This window comes from Rosa chinensis, chromosome 4, assembly GCF_002994745.2.
Source record: "Rosa chinensis cultivar Old Blush chromosome 4, RchiOBHm-V2, whole genome shotgun sequence".
Classification (NCBI taxonomy): Eukaryota; Viridiplantae; Streptophyta; class Magnoliopsida; order Rosales; family Rosaceae; genus Rosa; species Rosa chinensis.
Genome location: NC_037091.1, coordinates 8,209,720 through 8,228,887, shown reverse-complemented (window position 1 = coordinate 8,228,887; position 19,168 = coordinate 8,209,720). Strand labels below are relative to the sequence as shown.

The window sequence follows — 19,168 nt, the reverse complement described above, 5'->3', positions numbered from 1 at the left end:
AATGGGTGAACAAAGTAAACTTGAAATTAAAAAAATATATGAAGGATGAGAAGAGAATGTAGGGTGAATAAAGTAGTTAGTAGAGTGACAATAGCCGCACCCATAGTTAAATTGTTTCCTATGATTTCTCCGGCCACAAGAGCGGTTACATATAATCAGTGAGTATCCCAGGTTACTAACAGTGTACATGTAGCTGGATATGAACAATTCAGTCGTCAACCTTTTCAACTCGATTGATCATTTGTAAATTGCTAAACACAAAAAATAAATTAAAGAATATGAAATAGCGCCGAAGCACTGGATTGTACAAAATCTCCAAATGCACAATGACAAGTCGCATGACGCCAATGTTTCCCCATGAATCACTATAAAGAGCCACTCGCTACTACTAGTTTAACCATCCCAAAACATAAAGAGCTCAAACATGTCTTCCAATTACTTGCTTGTATTTCTTATTGGAGTGGTGGCTTTCACTACCGCTTCCACTCTTGCTGATCACCATGATCATCACAAACCACCCGTTCACAAGCCTCCCGTTGTAGAAATCTCCCACCTCCAAAAGCCACCAACCTCACATGATCAACCCCCTAAGGGTAAGGGGGAGAAGCCACCACCCGAGAAAAAGCCACCCCATGAACACCGTTTGTTGGAGTCAGATGGAAGAACTTTTAAGGGAGAGAAACCGCCACAAGAGCATAACGAGCCTCATAAGGGAGAGAAGCCACCACCAGAGCACAAACCACCTCATGAACATCGCTTGTTAGAGACTGATGGCAAACCTTGCAAAGGAGAGAAGCCACCAAAGGATTGTGATTGTGATGAGCCATGTAAAAGAGGGAAGCCAACACCAGAGCACAAACCACCTCATGAACACCGCTTGTTAGAGACTGATGACAAACCTTCCAAAGGAGAGAAGTCTCCAAAGGAGCACAATGAACCTCGTAAAGGAGAGAAGCCACCACCTAAGCACAAACCACCTCATGAACACCGCTTGTTAGAGAGTGATGGCAAACCTACCAAGGGAGAGAATCCACCGAGAGAGCACAATGAGCCTCGTAAGGGAGAAAAGGCACCACCAGAGCACAAACCACCTCATGAACACCGCTTGTTAGAGAGTGATGGCAAACCTACCAAGGGAGAGAATCCACCGAGAGAGCACAATGAGCCTCGTAAGGGAGAAAAGCCACCACCAGAGCACAAACCACCTCATGAACACCGCTTGTTAGAGAGTGATGGCAAACCTACCAAGGGAGAGGATCCACCAAGAGAGCACAATGAACCTCGTAAGGGAGAAAAGCCACCACCAGAGCATAAACCGGAAAATCCAGGGGATCAACCTCACAAGGGTCATGAGAAGCCACCACCAGAGCACAAGCCTCCCCATGAACAAAACGTAGGACGTCGTTTGTTGGAGTCTTCTTCCTTGGAGTTGGCTGGTAAACCTCCCAAAGGAAAGAAGCCACCCCCAGAGCACAAGCCACCAACCACACTTGATAATAAAGATGTAGATCATAAGCAATTCCCAGACAAGCCACCAAAGGGTAAAGGAGAGAAGCCACCTCAGCATGATCGTCACCTTGGAGAAAATGTGGAAGAGGATGCAAAAAACCCACCGCAGACGTCACATCGGAAATTAAAACAGCCTCCAAGTACTCTTGCAAAGAAGCCTCCAACTTCCCCTCACAAGCCACCTCATAAACCTCCATCTTCTGACTAATCGATCAGTGCGCCACGCCCTAGCTAGCTTGCTATGGTTACCATATATCTGTAGAAATAAGAGTTGATATCCTTACCTTCTCGATCATGTCGCTGTTGTACGCTTCAGTTAAAAGCATTAGCTCGTACTACGCTCTTCTGCTTGATTTCTTGTTGTGTTTGGAATATATAGTGCTTGTGTACGTACGTAGTAGTTCATTAGAATGTAAGAGATAGAGTAATATGCTCTATTGCTCTTCTCATGTACCTCATCCACTGTACGTACTAATCATGTTTGCTATAGTTTATCATGAATGGGTTTTCTAGCTAATTGAGATCGATTGTTGCTGTTGAAACTAAATACTCATGGGCTGCATGCCTGCATGGGATGTGAGTGACAAGGTTGGCAGGAGGTAAGAGATATATAAATTGAAATGTATATTGCATATATCACTTGAGTTCAAGTTTTACTTTTATTATAATGTTTAATTGTAATGAATATTACTACATGTAGTCTAAGAGCTAAACACATTTTAAAAATTACAGGTTTAAATCTCACTCAGATCATAGAATAGATATAATGGATCAGAATGGAGATGAAACTAAAAAACTATTAGATAAATAGAAAAAGTGAAGTCAGTGAGAATAATCCCAGGTCGCGATGCAGTAAGGCAGTTATGTGGGGAAATGGACTTCATCTTCGAATTTGGACCAACAGTGCAAGCTTCGTTCTCCAAGCACCCATGCTCACATAGTCACATTTACATTTTTAGTTTTAGTCACTGTTAATCAAAGAATTGGCGGGACTTGACCTTTATTTAGTGCCAAGACTTCACTGATCGGTTCACATTTTTGGTTACCGATTCAACACTAATAGTTTTAGTCAAGTCTTTTTTTGTCTTTTTCTTCTTTTTATAGGAGGCATGTCTGCATTGATCGTCACACCTTTTATATATGGTCGTACAAAAAACAAAATGGTGTTTAGCTTCCATTTCTTCGCTGCTTACCAGCATAATTCTATTAAGTTATTGTTAAAAATTTTAAAGAGAATTATCAACGAAGATTTTCTTCTTCTTGTTTTTTTTTTTTTTTTTTTTTGGGTCTTTTAGTTACACCACCCGTTAAAAAAAATAAAATTATAGAGGCTTATAATGCCATTTTTTTTATATTATCAACAAAAAAAAGAAAAAAAAAAGTTCATATCATCATCATGTGAGGCCATATTTTATTTTTTCACCTCAGACCTAAAAATCTCAGGAGCAGACTTGAATTATTTGGTTTAGTGCCATCATTCTCTTTTATATTAGAGAAGGTTCTTAGTTTAACTCTCAAATGCTACAACTAGTTTATTATAAGTCAAACTCACAATTTTTCACTTATAAATAAAAGACTATGCTACTAGACCAAATGATACTGGGTATCTATTAGTTATAAATTGACAATAAAGTAGAATGAAAAAAAGAAAAAAAACCAAAATTTTAGTGATCCGAAGTTGTTGTATGAATCATATACATGCTTTCACGCACACTGATCTCTCACCATATGTACCGACGTACGAGTGTGTTTTTTTGGCCAAACCTTGATACTATATAATGAAATCTCTCTTCCTGAAATTCCTCTCAGGTATTTTACTTGCCCACCATAATTCATTCTAGACATCCACTGATCCACATGCATGATCGACTTAATTAATAAACCACTTTCATTTACGTACGTCTTCAACTTAATTAATCAGTTTTATAAATGTTTTTGGTCCCTTTAGTGGGAAAATTAATAAAAGCTAAGCTACTCAGCGTCAATTAATAAGAAAAAAGAGAGTGCTTCTATTATAGATTGGAATATGAGTCTTCTTTAGAGAGTGTTTATATGCCACTGATTATGCATGTGAGTTGTGAACGCTCCCTACGTTGTATGAACACCGGAATTGTCAAACTTTTCAACTCGACATGAGGACCCATTGCCATTTGTAAATTGTAACGGTATTACACAATGACATCACTCGTGACGCCACTTGTGAGGGTTACCTCTTCACTATAAAAAGCCACTCACTCCTAGTTTTCCAAACCATCCCAAAACATACACAATATGCCTGCTTCCAAATATTTGCTTCTGTTTCTTCTTGGAGTGTTGGTTTTCACAACCACTCCCTCTCTTGCTGATCACCGCGATGATCACCACAAACCACCCTTTCATAAGCCTCCTACTCATCCATCCGACCACCACAAACCACCCATCCACAAGCCTCCCATGGTGGAAGTCTCTCACCTTCAGAAGTCACCACAACAAACCAAACACATGCCTCCAACCACATTAAGCAAGCAAGAGCCACTCCCCGAGCACAAGCCATCAACCCCACGTGATCAACCTCCAAAGGGTAAGGGAGAAAAGCCACCACCGGAGCACAAGCCACCTCATGAGCACCGCTTGTTGGAGATCGATGGAAAACCTTCTAAGGGAGAGAAATCGCCACGAGAGCACAATGAGCCTCATAAGGGAGAAAAGCCACCGCCGGAGCACAAAGGAAAGCCAGGCGAGCAACCTCACAAGCATCATGAGCACAAACCTCCCCATGAACAAAACGTTGGACGTCGTTTGTTAGAGTCATCCTCCTCAGAATTGGATGGTAAGCCACCAAAGGGTAAAAATTCTCCACCGAAACGCAAGCCACCTCATGAACACCAATTGTTAGAGTTGGATGGAAAACCCAACGGAGAGAAGCCACCCCGAGAGCATGACGGACCTCACAAGGGAGAGAAGCCACCACAAAAGCACAATGGACCTCACAAGGGAGAGAAGCCACCACCAAAGCATAAGCCACCACATGAACACCAGTTGTTGGAGTTGGATGGAAAACCTTCCAAGGGAGAGAAGCCACCGCAAGACCACAATGAGGCTCATAAGGGAGAGAAACCACCACCAAAACACAAGCCACCACATGAACACCAATTGTTTGAGTTGGATGGTAAACCTTCCAAGGGAGAGAACCCACCGCAAGACCACAATGAGGCTCATAAGGGAGAGAAACCACCACCAAAGCACAAGCCACCACATGAACACCAATTGTTTGAGTTGGATGGCAAACCTTCCAAGGGAGAGAAGCCACCACAAGAGCACAATGAACATAAGGGAGAGAAGCCACTACAAAAGCACAAGCCACCTCATGAACACCGTTTTTTAGAGACCGATGGAAAACCTTCCAAGGGAGAAAAGCCTCCACAACATCACAATGAGCCTCATAAGGGAGAGAAGCCACCACCAGAGCACAAACCAGGACATCCAGATAATGAACCTCACAAGGGTGAGAAGCCACCACCAAAGCACAAACCACCTCATGAACAAAACACCGGACGCCGTTTGCTAGAGTCTTCTTCCACTGAATTAGATGGTAAGTCTCCTAAAGGAAAGAAGCCACCCCCAAAACACAAGCCGCCAACCCCACTTGGCAAAAATGATGATCACAAGCCATATCCGGAACACAAGCCACCAAAGGGTAAGGGAGAGAAGCCACCACATCACGACCGTCACCTTGGAGAGAATGCAGAGAAGGATGCCAGAGACCCACCACACAAGCCACCTCGGAAATTAAAGCCTCCAAGTACTGTTGCAAAGAAGCCTCCAACTTCCCCTCACAAACCTCCATCTCCCTACTGATCATCAGTTCATCATTAGTTTGCTACTTTCATGAGATATTTGTAAAATAAGAGCTGCTATATCCCTACTTTCTTGTTTCACTGTTCTACGGAGTTATAGCAGACTCTGCTTGATTCCATGTCGTACTAGTTTAGCCTACTAGAGAGATTGAGTACGTACTATATATGCTGTTCTTATGTAAAGCATCCAGTGTACTCACTTTAAATATCATGAATTAGCTTATATTTGCTTTTCCAATGTTAGATTAAGTTATTAAAAACAACCAAAAAAAAGGTGAAAGCATGAACCGGCTTGTACATATACAGTCGGCTGCATGGGAGAGTAGCATGTGATTGGTGGTAGGATAATCACGAAATTAACATAAAAAGCCCAATTAAATTGTATATGTTTTTAACTGGAATCCTTCAAGCAGTCGCTGTTAGGGCTGTCAATGGGTCCTATTAGGTTGGGTTCGTGTCGGGTTAAGATATTTATCGTGTCACAAGATAGCTCAAACCCAACCCATTTAATAATCGTGTCAAAAATTTAAATTAAAATCCAACATATTTATTAAACGGGAAAATAGTCCGTACGGTACCCCGCCTTTGGCTCCTTATAACTTTTGGTACCTGAAAAAAAAAAATATCAATACGTACCTAAAGTTCTCTGCCCGACCGAAGATTGGTATATATGGCCGTTACCTCCGTTACGGAACTTGCCAGCTGGCACTTTTGAACTTAAAATGACCAATTTACCCTTTATTTTATTTTTTTCTTAATTATTCTTCTGCATATAATTAAAAAAAAAAAATCAAAAGAAAGTTTTTTTTTTTTTTTTTTTCTAACGGTGAATGCAAAAGAAGAAATGGTGTCTGAAACACCCATCTCTCTCTCTCTCTCTCTCTCTCTCTCTCTCTCTCTCTCTCTCTCTCTCTCTCCTCTGTACATCCTCTCCTTAAGCATAGCCTGATAAACCAAACCTCATGGATCTCATTTCCTCTGTATTACTCGAACCAGATCTCATGCCCAAACCTGATAAACCCACTTCTACATCCTCACTAGTTTCCACATCCAATTCTTCAATACCATATAACACAAACCCAAATTCAGGCATCTCCAAATTCAGACACTTCCTTCACTCAGAACAATGCTTCCAAAAAGAAAACAAACTTCAATTTTCACTAAATCTTCTTCTTTAACATTCACTTAATTCTTCTTAAAAAAAACAATCATTCAGTTCTTCTTTTTCAAACTATATACAACTGATTCCTCGACTTCGAGCTTCTCCACACCGTCTCCGGCAAAGAGTACATCACTCCGGATCAATTGAGGCATGAAAATACTGGTGGAGTTCAAGAGGTTGGGTCGTATATCACTAGTGAAAACCTCAAGCTTCGAGCAAGGATCCATGGCAGAGAGCAAAAGTGAATTTGGGGGTTAGGGCTTTGAATTGGAAAAAAACGAAATTGAATGAAACTGATAATGCGGAAGCAGGTCCCCGAAGCCATGTCTATTCCCAAGGAGCCGATCGAAGCAGGTAATTTTATTTCCAATTGAGTAATCAAGCACTTGGAAGGCACACCTGACACCTCTGAATCCGATCCTTCTTCATGATTTCTCAACCCGACCGGTGAGGACGTGGTCGGAGACTCGACCGGAGATTCCACCGGCATCTGACGTGGCGGTGATAGATCGGCTAAGCATGAGTGGCTGCTTGAGGTTGAGCCGGTTTTTCTTCTAGGCTCTGGGTCTCTCTCCACCGACTAAAGCTAGCTCTATGGGTGTAGATGAAAATGAAAATGGGTTTTGTTTAATTGTGATTGATTTATGAGTTTCATTTACTGGGAGAGGGAGAGAGAGACTCAGAGAGGAAGAAGCAGACGAACTGACGAAGGATAATGAATGAGAGAGAGAGAGAGAGAGAGAGAGAGAGAGAGAGAATTAATTGATATGTGAATGGACGAGAGTACCCTTGTAAATTTGCCAGCTGGCAAGTTCCGTAACGGAGGTAACGGCCATATATACCAATCTTCGGTCGGGCAGAGAACTTCAGGTACCGTATTGATATTTTTTTTTGGTCAGGTACCAAAAGTTATAAGGAGCCAAAGGCGGGGTACCGTACGGACCATTTTCCCTTATTAAACGGGTTACCCGTTTCCAACTCGCTTAATCCATTTAATAAATAGGTCGTGTCTTGTTAGATAAAATGACTCATTTAAGTGTTAACAATGAGACTTATTTAACTAAAAAAATACATATATTGATTAAATTCACTAAAAACTCCACAAGACAAAAAATATAAATAATTATATGTAATTCATAAATAATTAACTCCAATAATTAAAAAGCGAAATATTTCAAATTGTCTAATCCTATGATCAAATACTCTGAACGTCCAAAATTTCAAGAAGAAACATAGCACAATCGGGTTATACGGGTTCATTTCGTGTTAGCGGGTTGAGCCGTGATCAACCCATTTATTAAATGGGTCATGGCAGGTAGACCCACCGCCAACCCGCTTTTTAATTGTGCGGGTTCAACCCGCTTTATTTAATGCGGGTTTCGAGTCGTGTAGGAATTGACAACCTTAGTCGCTGCATAGTGCAATTATAGAAAGCAAATATAAGATAAGCAAAAGCTGCAAAAATTTCCCAAAATATTGGAGAGGATCGGAGCATATGCCTAATTGTAAGAGACAAAAAAATAAAAAATGAAAAGGGAAAGTGTTGGCGCGTTTAAGTTGGACTTTGTTGAGGGGTGCAAGGTTCATTGTTAATCGATGGAGGAGATGTTTTCTGTTCCTAGGAACCTTTCAATTTCACAATGCACATACAAAGTCAGATGGACTTCAGATAAGTTTCCCTACTTAGTTGAATATGCCAACTAAGGTCAGTAAGGTTATTCGTTTACATTGCAAATAAGTCAATGAGAAATTATTACATGGTTCCAGACTATAGTACACGTGGTGGTCCGAGATGATATTATTGGTCTATGTGACTCGTAGTGATTTCTAATTGGACTCTTAAATTAATTTTTCTTTTCTTTTTTTCACCTCCTGCATGGTCCTCACCACGTCCGAGTGATATTATTGGTTGAGACCACAACATGGCAGTACCACGTGGTACTCCGAGACTACCTAATAATTCCCCTAAGTCAATGTTGGCGTTTTCTTTTCCACATATATAGCTATATAGGGTAAACGGGATGTCTTAATCTTGGCTCCAAATTAATCTGTTTTTGTCTCTGTCATTACTTTCTTAAATTCGATCATTCTGTTGTAAGAATGCAATTTCACTCTTATCATAATTTCAATCACGGTAATGGATTTGCATATATTTTGACAAATCATAGCATAATTTCATTATGGTGAGACTTGCCACCAAATTTGTTATATTATTTTTTTATTTTTTATTTTTTAAGGATCGCTCATGGGATTCACTTCTTAATAAAATCCTGTCAAATCGACCATTCTGATTTTTAAGTCTCCATGTATAAATCATGCTCATAGAGAAGATGTCATTACTAAACCAAATTAAGATCGACAGCTTTACTCCTTCGCTGTAGCCATACCCCAGTCAACCGCCTCAGAAAAGGTATCGTCACTATTGGATCCATGGCTTACCGCCACCACAATTTGGTCTCTGGCCACCTACCCCATGTCGGTTGCTAATCACCTGTTGCCTTCTGGTCCGCCGCTTGAGGAAAAAGAAAAGCCAAGCACTATCGCTTACACCCTCGAAATCTAATAAAATTAGAGACCTAAAATCCCGAAGGCCTTCTGGCAACACTTGCTAACAAGTTAGGCAAGAAGCCCATTGTCGACGAGGGGGCTCCGCCGGACAAGCAGCCACACCGATGACCTCTCATTCTCCAATTCTAATCACTGTCTTATTATATTTAAATATATAAAAGATAATAAATTAAAGTGAAAAATGTCAATCCCCATTTTAGTGACCGCATAATTTTCAGAAAATTACCACTCTAACTGCAGTTATCAATCTATAATACATAATACCACATACTCACATAGTAAGGCAGTAAGAATATTCCCGACATTCATGGGGTTTACAACATCATCTTCGGGAAAGCACTATTAAGATTTCAGAAGATCCTACTATTCTTAGTCTACATGCAATCAGCACGGCAGTTATTTTGGGAAAATGTGAATGAAAAGGTTGCAAGAATGTACTTCATTTTGAAATTTGAACCTCCAACTAACTCAACTGAGAATATCAACAAAAGGCTCAAGTAGTTTAGTACAATGCTCAAATTCACATATATTTTAGTTGTATAAAAAATAAATAAGGATATTAGGTTTAGTCGTAACAAACCCTTCTTTTTTTGTGGATTGTGATTATATATATATATATATATATATATATATATATTATATTAATAAGTAAGAAATTGTGCGATATTAGCTCCTCAGATGTGGACAATGTAAGGATCAAGTCTCACCCTCAAATGCGAAGGTGAAGGACCGCCAGACTTTGGAAGCCCACTACTCTTCCCTCTATTTAATTTATTAGTTGACAAATAAAAATACAAAATCCGACAAGAAGGGAAAAAGAAAAGAGAATAGAAGAACCAACAAAATATCTTCCATTTCTTGTCCAAATCCCAATTGAAAATTAAATAAAAGTAATAAAAGAGTAACTCTTTATAGCCAAAAACAGGTAGACCAATTGGGAGTAGTAATTATGTCGTTGTAAAAGCACTTGATGGAGAACAAGTAGAACCAAACCCAACTCTAACAGCAAATTGGTCTTCCCAACTCTGCATAGATCCAATTTGGCATATCTTTTAAAGTGCAAAAACCTGCTTAACTAATAAGTTAAGTAGCAAAAGGTACTTGATGAAATTTAATAAAGTTGTTTATTTCAAAAGTTACACATTTAAGTTGCTGAAGTTAATAAAAAGCAGTTTTAATAAGCTAAGTTAAAGCTACTTGTGATTTAAGCTATCTATTCCAAATTGGACCATAGCTAAGCTATTTCAAATTGGACCATAGTATCCCAAGATGCAATTAATATTAGGCACACAACCATAGCATATCTGCATATTTCCTAATGCATCCATTGCAAAGCAGCAAGTGATAAGAGTGAAATGTGAGTGTCCACATAAAAACATTCAAATGAAGTTCATCTCAATAACAACAACTTGTGATATAAACAACATGCCCCAGTATCATGATAAGTTACAAACATGTTGAAACTACGGTACTAGACGAAACCATTAATTAAGAAAACTATGATATACATATACTATTATTAAGAGAAGAGAGCTTGCTATCTAAAACTAATTTTTTTTTACCAATTTAACCTTTATATATTAAAAAACTATGAAATATAATTAATCAATAGGGATAATAAAGTAAATTGTAAAATAAAAAATACAAACAGAAAATGTGGTAGTTGTACGAAAAGTTTTCCCACTACCTTTAACTTCTCTTCACACACATAGTGGGTGGACTCTACTAGTATATATATATTGATTGCGTTGGACCGGAAATCAAACTGCTTTCTATTAGCTCCCCTTTTCTATAATTTCGGTGCTTATCTTCTTATCTTATGTTCACTGTAACTCGTACATTTTTTTCAACCAATACATGTACTTTTCAGTTTATTGTTGAAAAATGTGTGCTTGTTTAATTAGCTTCTGCAGCTTTTGTTTAGCTCAAAAGTTGGCAAAGTGGCAATGGATTATACGGGCGTCCTCATATTATAGGCAGTAGAGAAGCTAGTGCCAAACATATATAGTGCAGAAACAAGACGAGTCTAAATGCTTGCATGAAGATCAATTTGAGTGAAGATGTCGGCACTAACATTCAGTAATATCTTATCAATTAGAATGAAGCTTATGTAGATCGACTTTACTCTGCTATTTTCTACACATTTGATTGACCAGTAAAGTAAAGTTAGACTAATATCAAGACCTTTTACTTACTAACAAAGAGATATAAAATCCTTCTATTATCTATTAGAAGGAATATAACGAGTGAGTGTACCATACGCTACTGATTATGCATGCGAGTTGTGAACGCTCCCATCGTGCAACTCCAACGTTGTATGAACACCACAATTGTCAGACTTTTCAACTTGACATGAGGAACCATTGCCATTTGTAAATTGTAACTATATACCCAATGACATCACTCGTGACACCATTTGTAAGGGTTACCAATCACTATAAAATGCCACTCACTCGTTTTACTTTTCCAAACCATCCCAAAACAAACATAATGCCTTCCAGTTACTTGCTTCTGTTTCTTCTTGGAGTGACGGTTTTCACTACCACTCCTTCTCTTGCTGATCACCGCGATGATCACCACAATCCACCGATTCAAAAGCCTCCTACCCATCCCTCAGACAACCACAAACCGCCCATCCACAAACCTCCCATGGTGGAAGTCTCTCATCTTCAGAAGTCACCACAACCCCCCAAACACAAGCCTCCAACAACATTAAGTAAGCAAGAGCCACTCTCGGAGCACAAGCCATCAACCCCACGTGATCAACCTCCAAAGGGTAAGGGAGAGAAGCCACCACCGGAGCACAAGTCACCTCATGATCACCGCTTATTGGAGACCGATGGAAAATCTTCTAAGGGAGACATGTCACCACGAGAGCACAATGAGCCTCGTAAGGGAGAAAAGCCACCACCGGAGCACAAAGGAAACCCAGGCGAGCAACCTCACAAGGGTCACGAGCACAAACCTCCCCATGAACAAAACGTCGGACGTCGTTTGTTAGAGTCTTCTTCCTCAGAGTTGGATGGTAAGCCACCTAAGGGAGAGAAGCCGCCACAAGAACGCAGTGAGCCTCACAAGGAAGTTAAGCCACCACCAAAGCATAAGCCACCTCATGAACACCAGTTGTTAGAGTTGGATGGAAAACCTTCCAAGGGAGAGAAGCCATCGCAAGAGCACAATGAGCCTCGTAAGGGAGATAAGCCACCACCAGAGCACAAACCAGGACATCCAGTTAATGAACTTCATAAGGGTGAGAAGCCACCACCAAACCACAAACCACCTCACGAACAAAACACTGGACGCCGTTTGCTAGAGTCTTCCTCAACTGAGTTGGATGGTAAGTCTCCTAAAGGAAAGAAGCCACCCCCAAAACACAAGCCGCCAACCCCACTCGACAAAAATGATGATCACAAGCCATTCCCGGAACACAAGCCACCAAAGGGTAAGGGAGAGAAGCCACCACATCACGACCGTCACCTTGGAGAGAATGCAGAGAAGGATGCCAGAGACACACCACACAAGCCACCTCGGAAATTAAAGCCTCCAAGTACTGTTGCAAAGAAGCCTCCAACTGCCCCTCACAAGCCACCTCACAAACCTCCATCTCCCTATTGATCATCAGTTCGTCGTTAGTTGGCTAGTTCCATGATATGTATGTAAAAATAAGAGCTTCTATGTCTCTACTTTCTTGTGATCAGTAATAGCAGACTCTGCTCGACTTCATGTTGTACTAGCTAGCCTACTAGAGAAGTAGAGATGGAGTACGTACGTACTATGCTCTTCTTATATAAAGCATGCATGCAGTGTACCCACTTTGAATATTATGAATGAGCTTCTATTTGCTTTTTCAGAAAGAAAAAAAAATCTAAACACAAAAACATGGGTATGAGTGTTGAGAAGATTACTAATATAGATCACCTCATGTACGCGTTTTTCTATTCCAAAGGGTTGGAAATCCTCTGCATATTCGGGGGTCATTATTGCCAAAATACCTCTTAAATTTGACAATAATGGTCAATTTACACCCTCAACTTACAATTGCAAGAATTAATCTCCTAAATTTGGCGAAAACTGCCAATTTGCACCCTCAGTCAAATTCAGCGTTTTATATCCAAACATGAGGGCTAATATGGTCATTTTATATTTTTTATTGTAATTTTATATTTATTTCTTTGAATAATAAATAAATAAATAACAATTCTTTAGAGGGAGATTCATGCCCTTCCATCTACTTATTTATTTATTTCTTTTGACGTTTAGTGTGAAATTTTATTTCTCTACTTAATTTTTCTTATTGAAATAATAAAATGTATGAATAATTTTGCAAAAAAAAAAAAAAAAAAGACATGAATAACTGAGTAAATAAGTAGATGGAATTGTAAAAAATATAAATAAAAAAAGTAGATAGAAGGTCATGAATGTCTCTCTAAAGAACTGCTTTACATTTTTTTCTTTCAGATAAACAACTCAAATGTTACAACCAGTCTTTCGTGAGTCAAACTCACAACCTCACTTATAAAAGAAAGACTATGCCACTACACCAAATGGTACTATGAGATTTTATCTATTTTGATTATTCAAATAAATAAGTATAAATTGACCATATTATCCCTCATATTTGGGTGGAAAACATTGAATTTGACTAAGAGGGTGCAAATCGGCAGTTTTTCCCACGTTCAAGGTGTTAATTTACACAATTACAAGTTGGGAGTGTAAATTGATAATTATTGCTAAGTTTAGGGGGTATTTTGGCCATTATGCCTTAGAAAAATAAGTAGTCCTAGATGAACAACTTTTTTTGGGTATTACATGCATCCCACCTTATATGACAGTTGATATAACACAAAGCCTAACATAATTGAGAATTATATCATATGTTTTGCCATAACTGCCACATAATTAAGGTGAGATGTAGGTGGTACTCAAAAAATTAATTCACCGAAACAACTAGAGATAATGATGGTCTTGTTGTTGTAAAGATTTTGATATAGATATCGGCCCCTTCTGAATTATGGTTGCAATGGCGGTTCGTGCCGTCTCTTATGGGCTTCTGTTTTTGGCTGGTTTTGGAAAGCTCAATGATATGAATATATATATATATATATAGATATAATTTGGTTGGCATACGTAGAACTTTGGACGCGGTAGGAATTTCCAAAGTTTCAAGGGTTTGGGTATGAATTTATGACAATCTGACCATTGGATTGTCATGATTTTTCATTAGGTCATTATAAATATTGAATTAACAAAATTGTCGAAGTTTGAGATGATTCCCATGTGAGTTCATAATTTTTGGGATTTCCAATGAATCATTAAATACGAGTTTTGGGTTTTGCTGAATTTGAATTTAGTATGATAATTTGTTATGGTTTTGGATTTTTGATAAATATTTTGGATTTGTGTTTTAGTTGCAACTTATGATTTTTTTATGATTATCTTAGAGTTGAGCTGGAGTGTGATTTGAGATGAATTCTTTGGATTGAATTTTTCTTATGATTTATGAAGGATCAGTTTATTGTTGAATTATGGATGTTATGTCTATTGATTGAGTTATTTTATATTGTGATGATAATAATTGTTTTAGTTGCATGTATGATGTTGTTTGAGACACTAGAAAAGAGGGGATGGACTATTGATCTTAGTTTGTGGCACCAGGAGAAAGAGGATGGACTGGTAGCTGATATTGTTATTGAGGCACCAGGAGAGGGGGCTGGATTAGTGGCTGATGTTGTTGTTGTGACACCAGGAGAGAAGGGATGAACGGGTGACCGTTATGATTGATGAATTGAGATATGTATATTAAGATTGTATGTTGTTGTGATATGTATGTTTATGATTGAGATTTGAGGGGTTGTGATCCAATGTAATTTTAGTTAAAGATTGGTTGTCATTATGGGAAGCAGGTATGCTCAGGAAGATTGAGGTTGGACTTGATTATTAGAAGTGTTAGGTTAGGGTAGGGATGGCAATGGGGCGGGTTGGGGATGGGGATCACAATACCATCCCCATCCCTAGGGTCATTCTCTACCTCCATCCCCGCCCCAATCCTCAATAAAAATATATTGGGGATTCCCCGTCCCCATCCTCATTCCCACTGGGGACTAAGGCTCCAAACCCGTCCCAAGTCCCCAATAAGAATTTAATAAATAAAATATTTTTTTCTCATATTTTCTTTTTTAAAATCAAAATCTGCAACAAATAAATTTAAAACATAATTAAATTCCTAAATAATAATTCAGTAAGTGCAAAAATCAAAACACCATTAAAGTAAAAGCGTAGTCATTAAACTAAAGTAGGAAATGTATATATATGTGATTTATATTATAAAAAATAAATTAAAATATATATATATAAGTTAAATATATGTATATATTATTGGGGCGAGTTTGGAGATAGAGATCACAATACCATCCCCATTCCCCATTTGTCCCCGAATTCTCCCCCCATTAGAGGCGGGTATCCAATGGAGCTCTGTCCCGGTGGGGATTTTTGCCATCCCTAGGTTTGGGTAATCAATTTTTAGGGGAAATTCTGCAGAATTTTTGGTAGAATTATTTCTAAAGTGGGCCCCACAAGGCTACCTCGATTTTCAAGGTAAAATCCGAAGCGGCTCCTGCCATAACTTTTGGGTTTGGTTTTCTATCAGTAGTCGTCTTAAGGGTGATTAAGATGGTTAGAGATTGAGTCTCATTGGGTCATAATGATCAGAACCGCTAGTTCTATTATGGGCATATGAGTAATTCATCTTCTCTAATTGGAGTCATTTTGCACTTATAGTTTAGAGAAATTTTAAATACACACCCCTAATTACTTAATACACATCCCTATTATTTTATATTTTAAATCAAATTTTATAGGTAGATTAAATGTCCAAAATGGACATCTATATATTAGAAGAAAAAAAAATTGAATCACGCCTATATTCTTTTTTACGTCTCTTCTTCTAAACCCTAGACGCTGTAATACATATTTCTTCTCCACACTTTAACATATCAATTTCGACCATTGACATGGATTCTTAAGACCTCGCTCAACAATCTTCTCTTCAATTATGTTGTGTTTGGATGAAATAATTATAAATTGTTGAGAAATTTTAAAACGATGGAATCTGCCACTCCATCATTAGAATTTCCATAAATTGCAATTTCCATTGTTTGGTTGTATTTATTCAAAATTTGAAATGTGTAATAAATTAAGGAGATTTAAAACAAGTTAAAATATTGAAAACAAAAATGACCTTGTTTTGGAAACTAATAAAGTAAGAAAAGTAAATTTTTGTAAGGAAATTTGAAATGATACATATTTTGATGGAAATTGAAGTGAAGAATTCGGACAATCAATTCATTCATTTCTTTCCATAAAGAAATTCATAATTTCCAAGTATAGAATGTCAAATGAGATAATTCATGTTAAGAAGTTATGAACTGCTTATTTTCATTTTAAATATCATCTCTTTTTCCTTCATCCAAACACACGTACTGTTGAGGTGTGTGTTCTTCACCTTGTTTATTATTCTCATCTTTAAATATTTGAAAGGAACAGTAATATATCTTTAAGGATTTTCCTAATATTTAACACAAGTAATCAATATGGCCATTTACAAAACGTCAACCTATACTAATCATACTAAATAGTAGCCTTAATATGGTCAAATAATATAATATTTTATGATTTTCGAGATTAAGGGTATTTTAGGTACTTTGGGTTGTGTATTTAGTAAAATATTATAATGGTAAATTAAATGAGTGGTGTATTGAGAATGGGGTGTGTATTTAAAATTTCTCTATAGTTTAATGAATGAAATATTATTTCTTTTAAAGGAAGAAAAGAAAAAGAAAACCAAAATACATTCAACGGATCAAATGTATACAAGTATTCTTCTTATACCTCTTTACAGCAATGTCGGCAGGGAATTCACTATCTTTTCCCACGTGTCTAGGATCTGGTGTCAGTCGACTTCATACCTTTCTCCACAATTTGGTAAAGGATCAAAAGTAAAGTAGAGGCAATAAACCACCGAAAATTCGGCAAAACTATGCAAGATTAACGAATTAAGTGCATGCAAATAGTGAAACGCAAAATCAGATATTATATGGAAGTCGTGCAAATGGTCACGGAATATGTCAAAAACTTCAAAGAATCTAAAACACAACCACATAACCCAAGTACAAATCCTCATATTCTTGCACACACCCCACCACACGTACCGTGCATAATCGACACTCACCAAATCTCTAGTTAAATGTATCGGTGTTTCTAGGTCAAACCTTTAGAAGTAGGACAATAGATTTCAGAAACTTATTGAATATTGTTGTATTGTATAATGAAATCTTATTGTTGAATTTCTTCAGTTAATCAAGAACAATGGGCCGATAATGTCTCGTAGTTAGTACTAATTTCATTTATTAGAATCATAAGTTACTATTACTTCTTACAAAATAAATTAAACGATTGGTCCGAGTGTCCGACTACCTGACTAAAGAGTCGTCCTGCATAATTGCCTTAATTAATAAACAGCGACTATTTACGTACGTCTTGTATGTCAATTTAATCACTTTAATTCATGTTTTTGGTCACCTAAGTGGGAAAGGTAGTGGTGGCCTGTAAAGCTAGGCTACATATATGGGATCAAATAAAGAGAACGGTTCTATTATTTATGAGAAGAGTGAGTGTATATGCCACAGATTAAGCATGTGAGTTGTGAACACACCCATCGTGCAAACTTCATTTATGTTCCACGTTGTATGAACACCAAAATTGTCAAACTTTTCAACCCAATCAACACATATATAGGACCCATTGCCATTCGCAAATTGTAAAGATATACATAATGACATCACTCGTGACAACATTTGTGAGAGTTACCCATCACTATAAATTGCCAGTCCCCCGCTAGTTTCAAAACCATCCCAAAACATACACAATGCCTTCCAACTATTTCCTTCTGTTTCTTCTTGGAGTGGTGGTTTTCACTACCACTCCCTCTCTTGCTGATCAGCACGATGATCACCACAAACCACCGATTCACAAGCCTCCTACCCATCCCGCAGACCACCACAAACCACCCATCCACAAGCCTCCCATGGTGGAAGTCTCTCATCTTCAGAAGTCACCACAACCCCCCAAACATAAGCCTCCAACGACATTAAGCAATCAAGAGCCACTCCCTGAGCACAAGCCATCAACCCCTCGTGATCAACCTCCAAAGGGTAAGGGAGAGAAGCCACCACCGGAGCACAAGCCACCTCATGAGCACCGTTTGTTAGAAACTGACGACAAACCGTCCAAGGGAGAGAAGCCGCCGCAAGAGCACAATGAGCATCACAAGGGAGAAAAGTCACCACCAAAGCATAAGCCACCACATGAACACCAATTGTTGGAGGTGGATGGCAAACCTTCCAAGGGAGAGAAGCCACGACAAGAGCACAATGAGCCTCACAAGGGAGAGAAGTCGCCACCGAAGCACAAACCACCTCATGAACACCAGTTGTTAGAGTTGGATGGCAAACCATCCAAGGGAGAGAAGCCACCGCAAGAGCACAATGGACCTCATAAGGGAGAGAAGCCGCCACAAAAGCACAAGCCACCTCATGAACACCGCTTGTTAGAGACTGATGGAAAACCTTCCAAGGGAGAGAAGCCACCACAACAACACAATGAGCCTCATAAGGGAGAGAAGCCCCCACCAGAGCACAAACCAGGACATCCGGGTAATGAACCTCACAAGGGTGAGAAGCCACCACCAAACCACAAACCACCTCATGAACAAAACACCGGACGCCGTTTGCTAGAGTCCTCTTCCACTGAGTTAGATGGTAAGTCTCCTGAAGGAAAGAAGCCACCCCCAAAACACAAGCCACCAACCCCACTTAACAAAAATGAAGAACATAAGCCATTCCCAGAACACAAGCCACCAAAGGGTAAAGGAGAGAAGCCACCACATCATGATCGTCACCTTGGAGACAATGCAGAGAAGGATGCCAAAGAATCACCACACAAGCCACCCCGGAAATTAAAGCCTCCTAGTACTGTTGCAAAGAAGCCTCCAACTGCCCCTCAAAAACCACCTCACAAACCTCCATCTCCCTACTGA

At 38.8% G+C, this 19,168-nt stretch overlaps 4 protein-coding genes across 5 annotated transcripts; all 4 read left to right on the top strand.

Moving 5' to 3' along the window:
* Nucleotides 1–382: 382 nt before the first annotated feature.
* On the top strand, nt 383–2,026 carry LOC112200900 (early nodulin-75-like). The gene has a single exon (XM_024341909.2). It carries the CDS (start codon nt 425–427, stop codon nt 1,715–1,717), a length of 1,293 nt encoding a protein of 430 aa, XP_024197677.1. The 5' UTR covers nt 383–424; the 3' UTR covers nt 1,718–2,026.
* Nucleotides 2,027–3,763: 1,737 nt separating this feature from the next.
* Nucleotides 3,764–5,495, top strand: LOC112197339 (early nodulin-75-like). Of its 2 annotated transcripts, XM_040519032.1 has the most exons (2): nt 3,764–4,785; nt 4,936–5,495. In XM_040519032.1, exons 1-2 carry the CDS (start codon nt 3,781–3,783, stop codon nt 5,344–5,346), a joined length of 1,416 nt encoding a protein of 471 aa, XP_040374966.1. In that variant the 5' UTR covers nt 3,764–3,780; the 3' UTR covers nt 5,347–5,495. The 2 variants fall into 2 exon arrangements, with proteins under 2 accessions (XP_040374966.1, XP_024193726.1); XM_024337958.2 differs by having other exon boundaries at nt 3,764–5,495.
* Nucleotides 5,496–11,565: 6,070 nt separating this feature from the next.
* Nucleotides 11,566–12,690, top strand: LOC112198731 (early nodulin-75-like). Its single transcript, XM_024339852.1, has one exon. The coding sequence runs from the start codon at nt 11,566–11,568 to the stop codon at nt 12,688–12,690; it is 1,125 nt and encodes a 374-aa protein (XP_024195620.1).
* Nucleotides 12,691–17,998: 5,308 nt separating this feature from the next.
* Nucleotides 17,999–19,168, top strand: LOC112198730 (early nodulin-75). Its single transcript, XM_024339851.1, has one exon. It carries the CDS (start codon nt 17,999–18,001, stop codon nt 19,166–19,168), a length of 1,170 nt encoding a protein of 389 aa, XP_024195619.1.

What these genes read in the sequence shown, in the direction of transcription:
- LOC112197339 (XM_024337958.2), top strand. Translation starts at nt 3,781, where the DNA reads ATGCCTGCTTCCAAATATTTGCTTCTGTTTCTTCTTGGAGTGTTGGTT.
- LOC112200900 (XM_024341909.2), top strand. Translation starts at nt 425, where the DNA reads ATGTCTTCCAATTACTTGCTTGTATTTCTTATTGGAGTGGTGGCTTTC.
- LOC112198730 (XM_024339851.1), top strand. Translation starts at nt 17,999, where the DNA reads ATGCCTTCCAACTATTTCCTTCTGTTTCTTCTTGGAGTGGTGGTTTTC.
- LOC112198731 (XM_024339852.1), top strand. Translation starts at nt 11,566, where the DNA reads ATGCCTTCCAGTTACTTGCTTCTGTTTCTTCTTGGAGTGACGGTTTTC.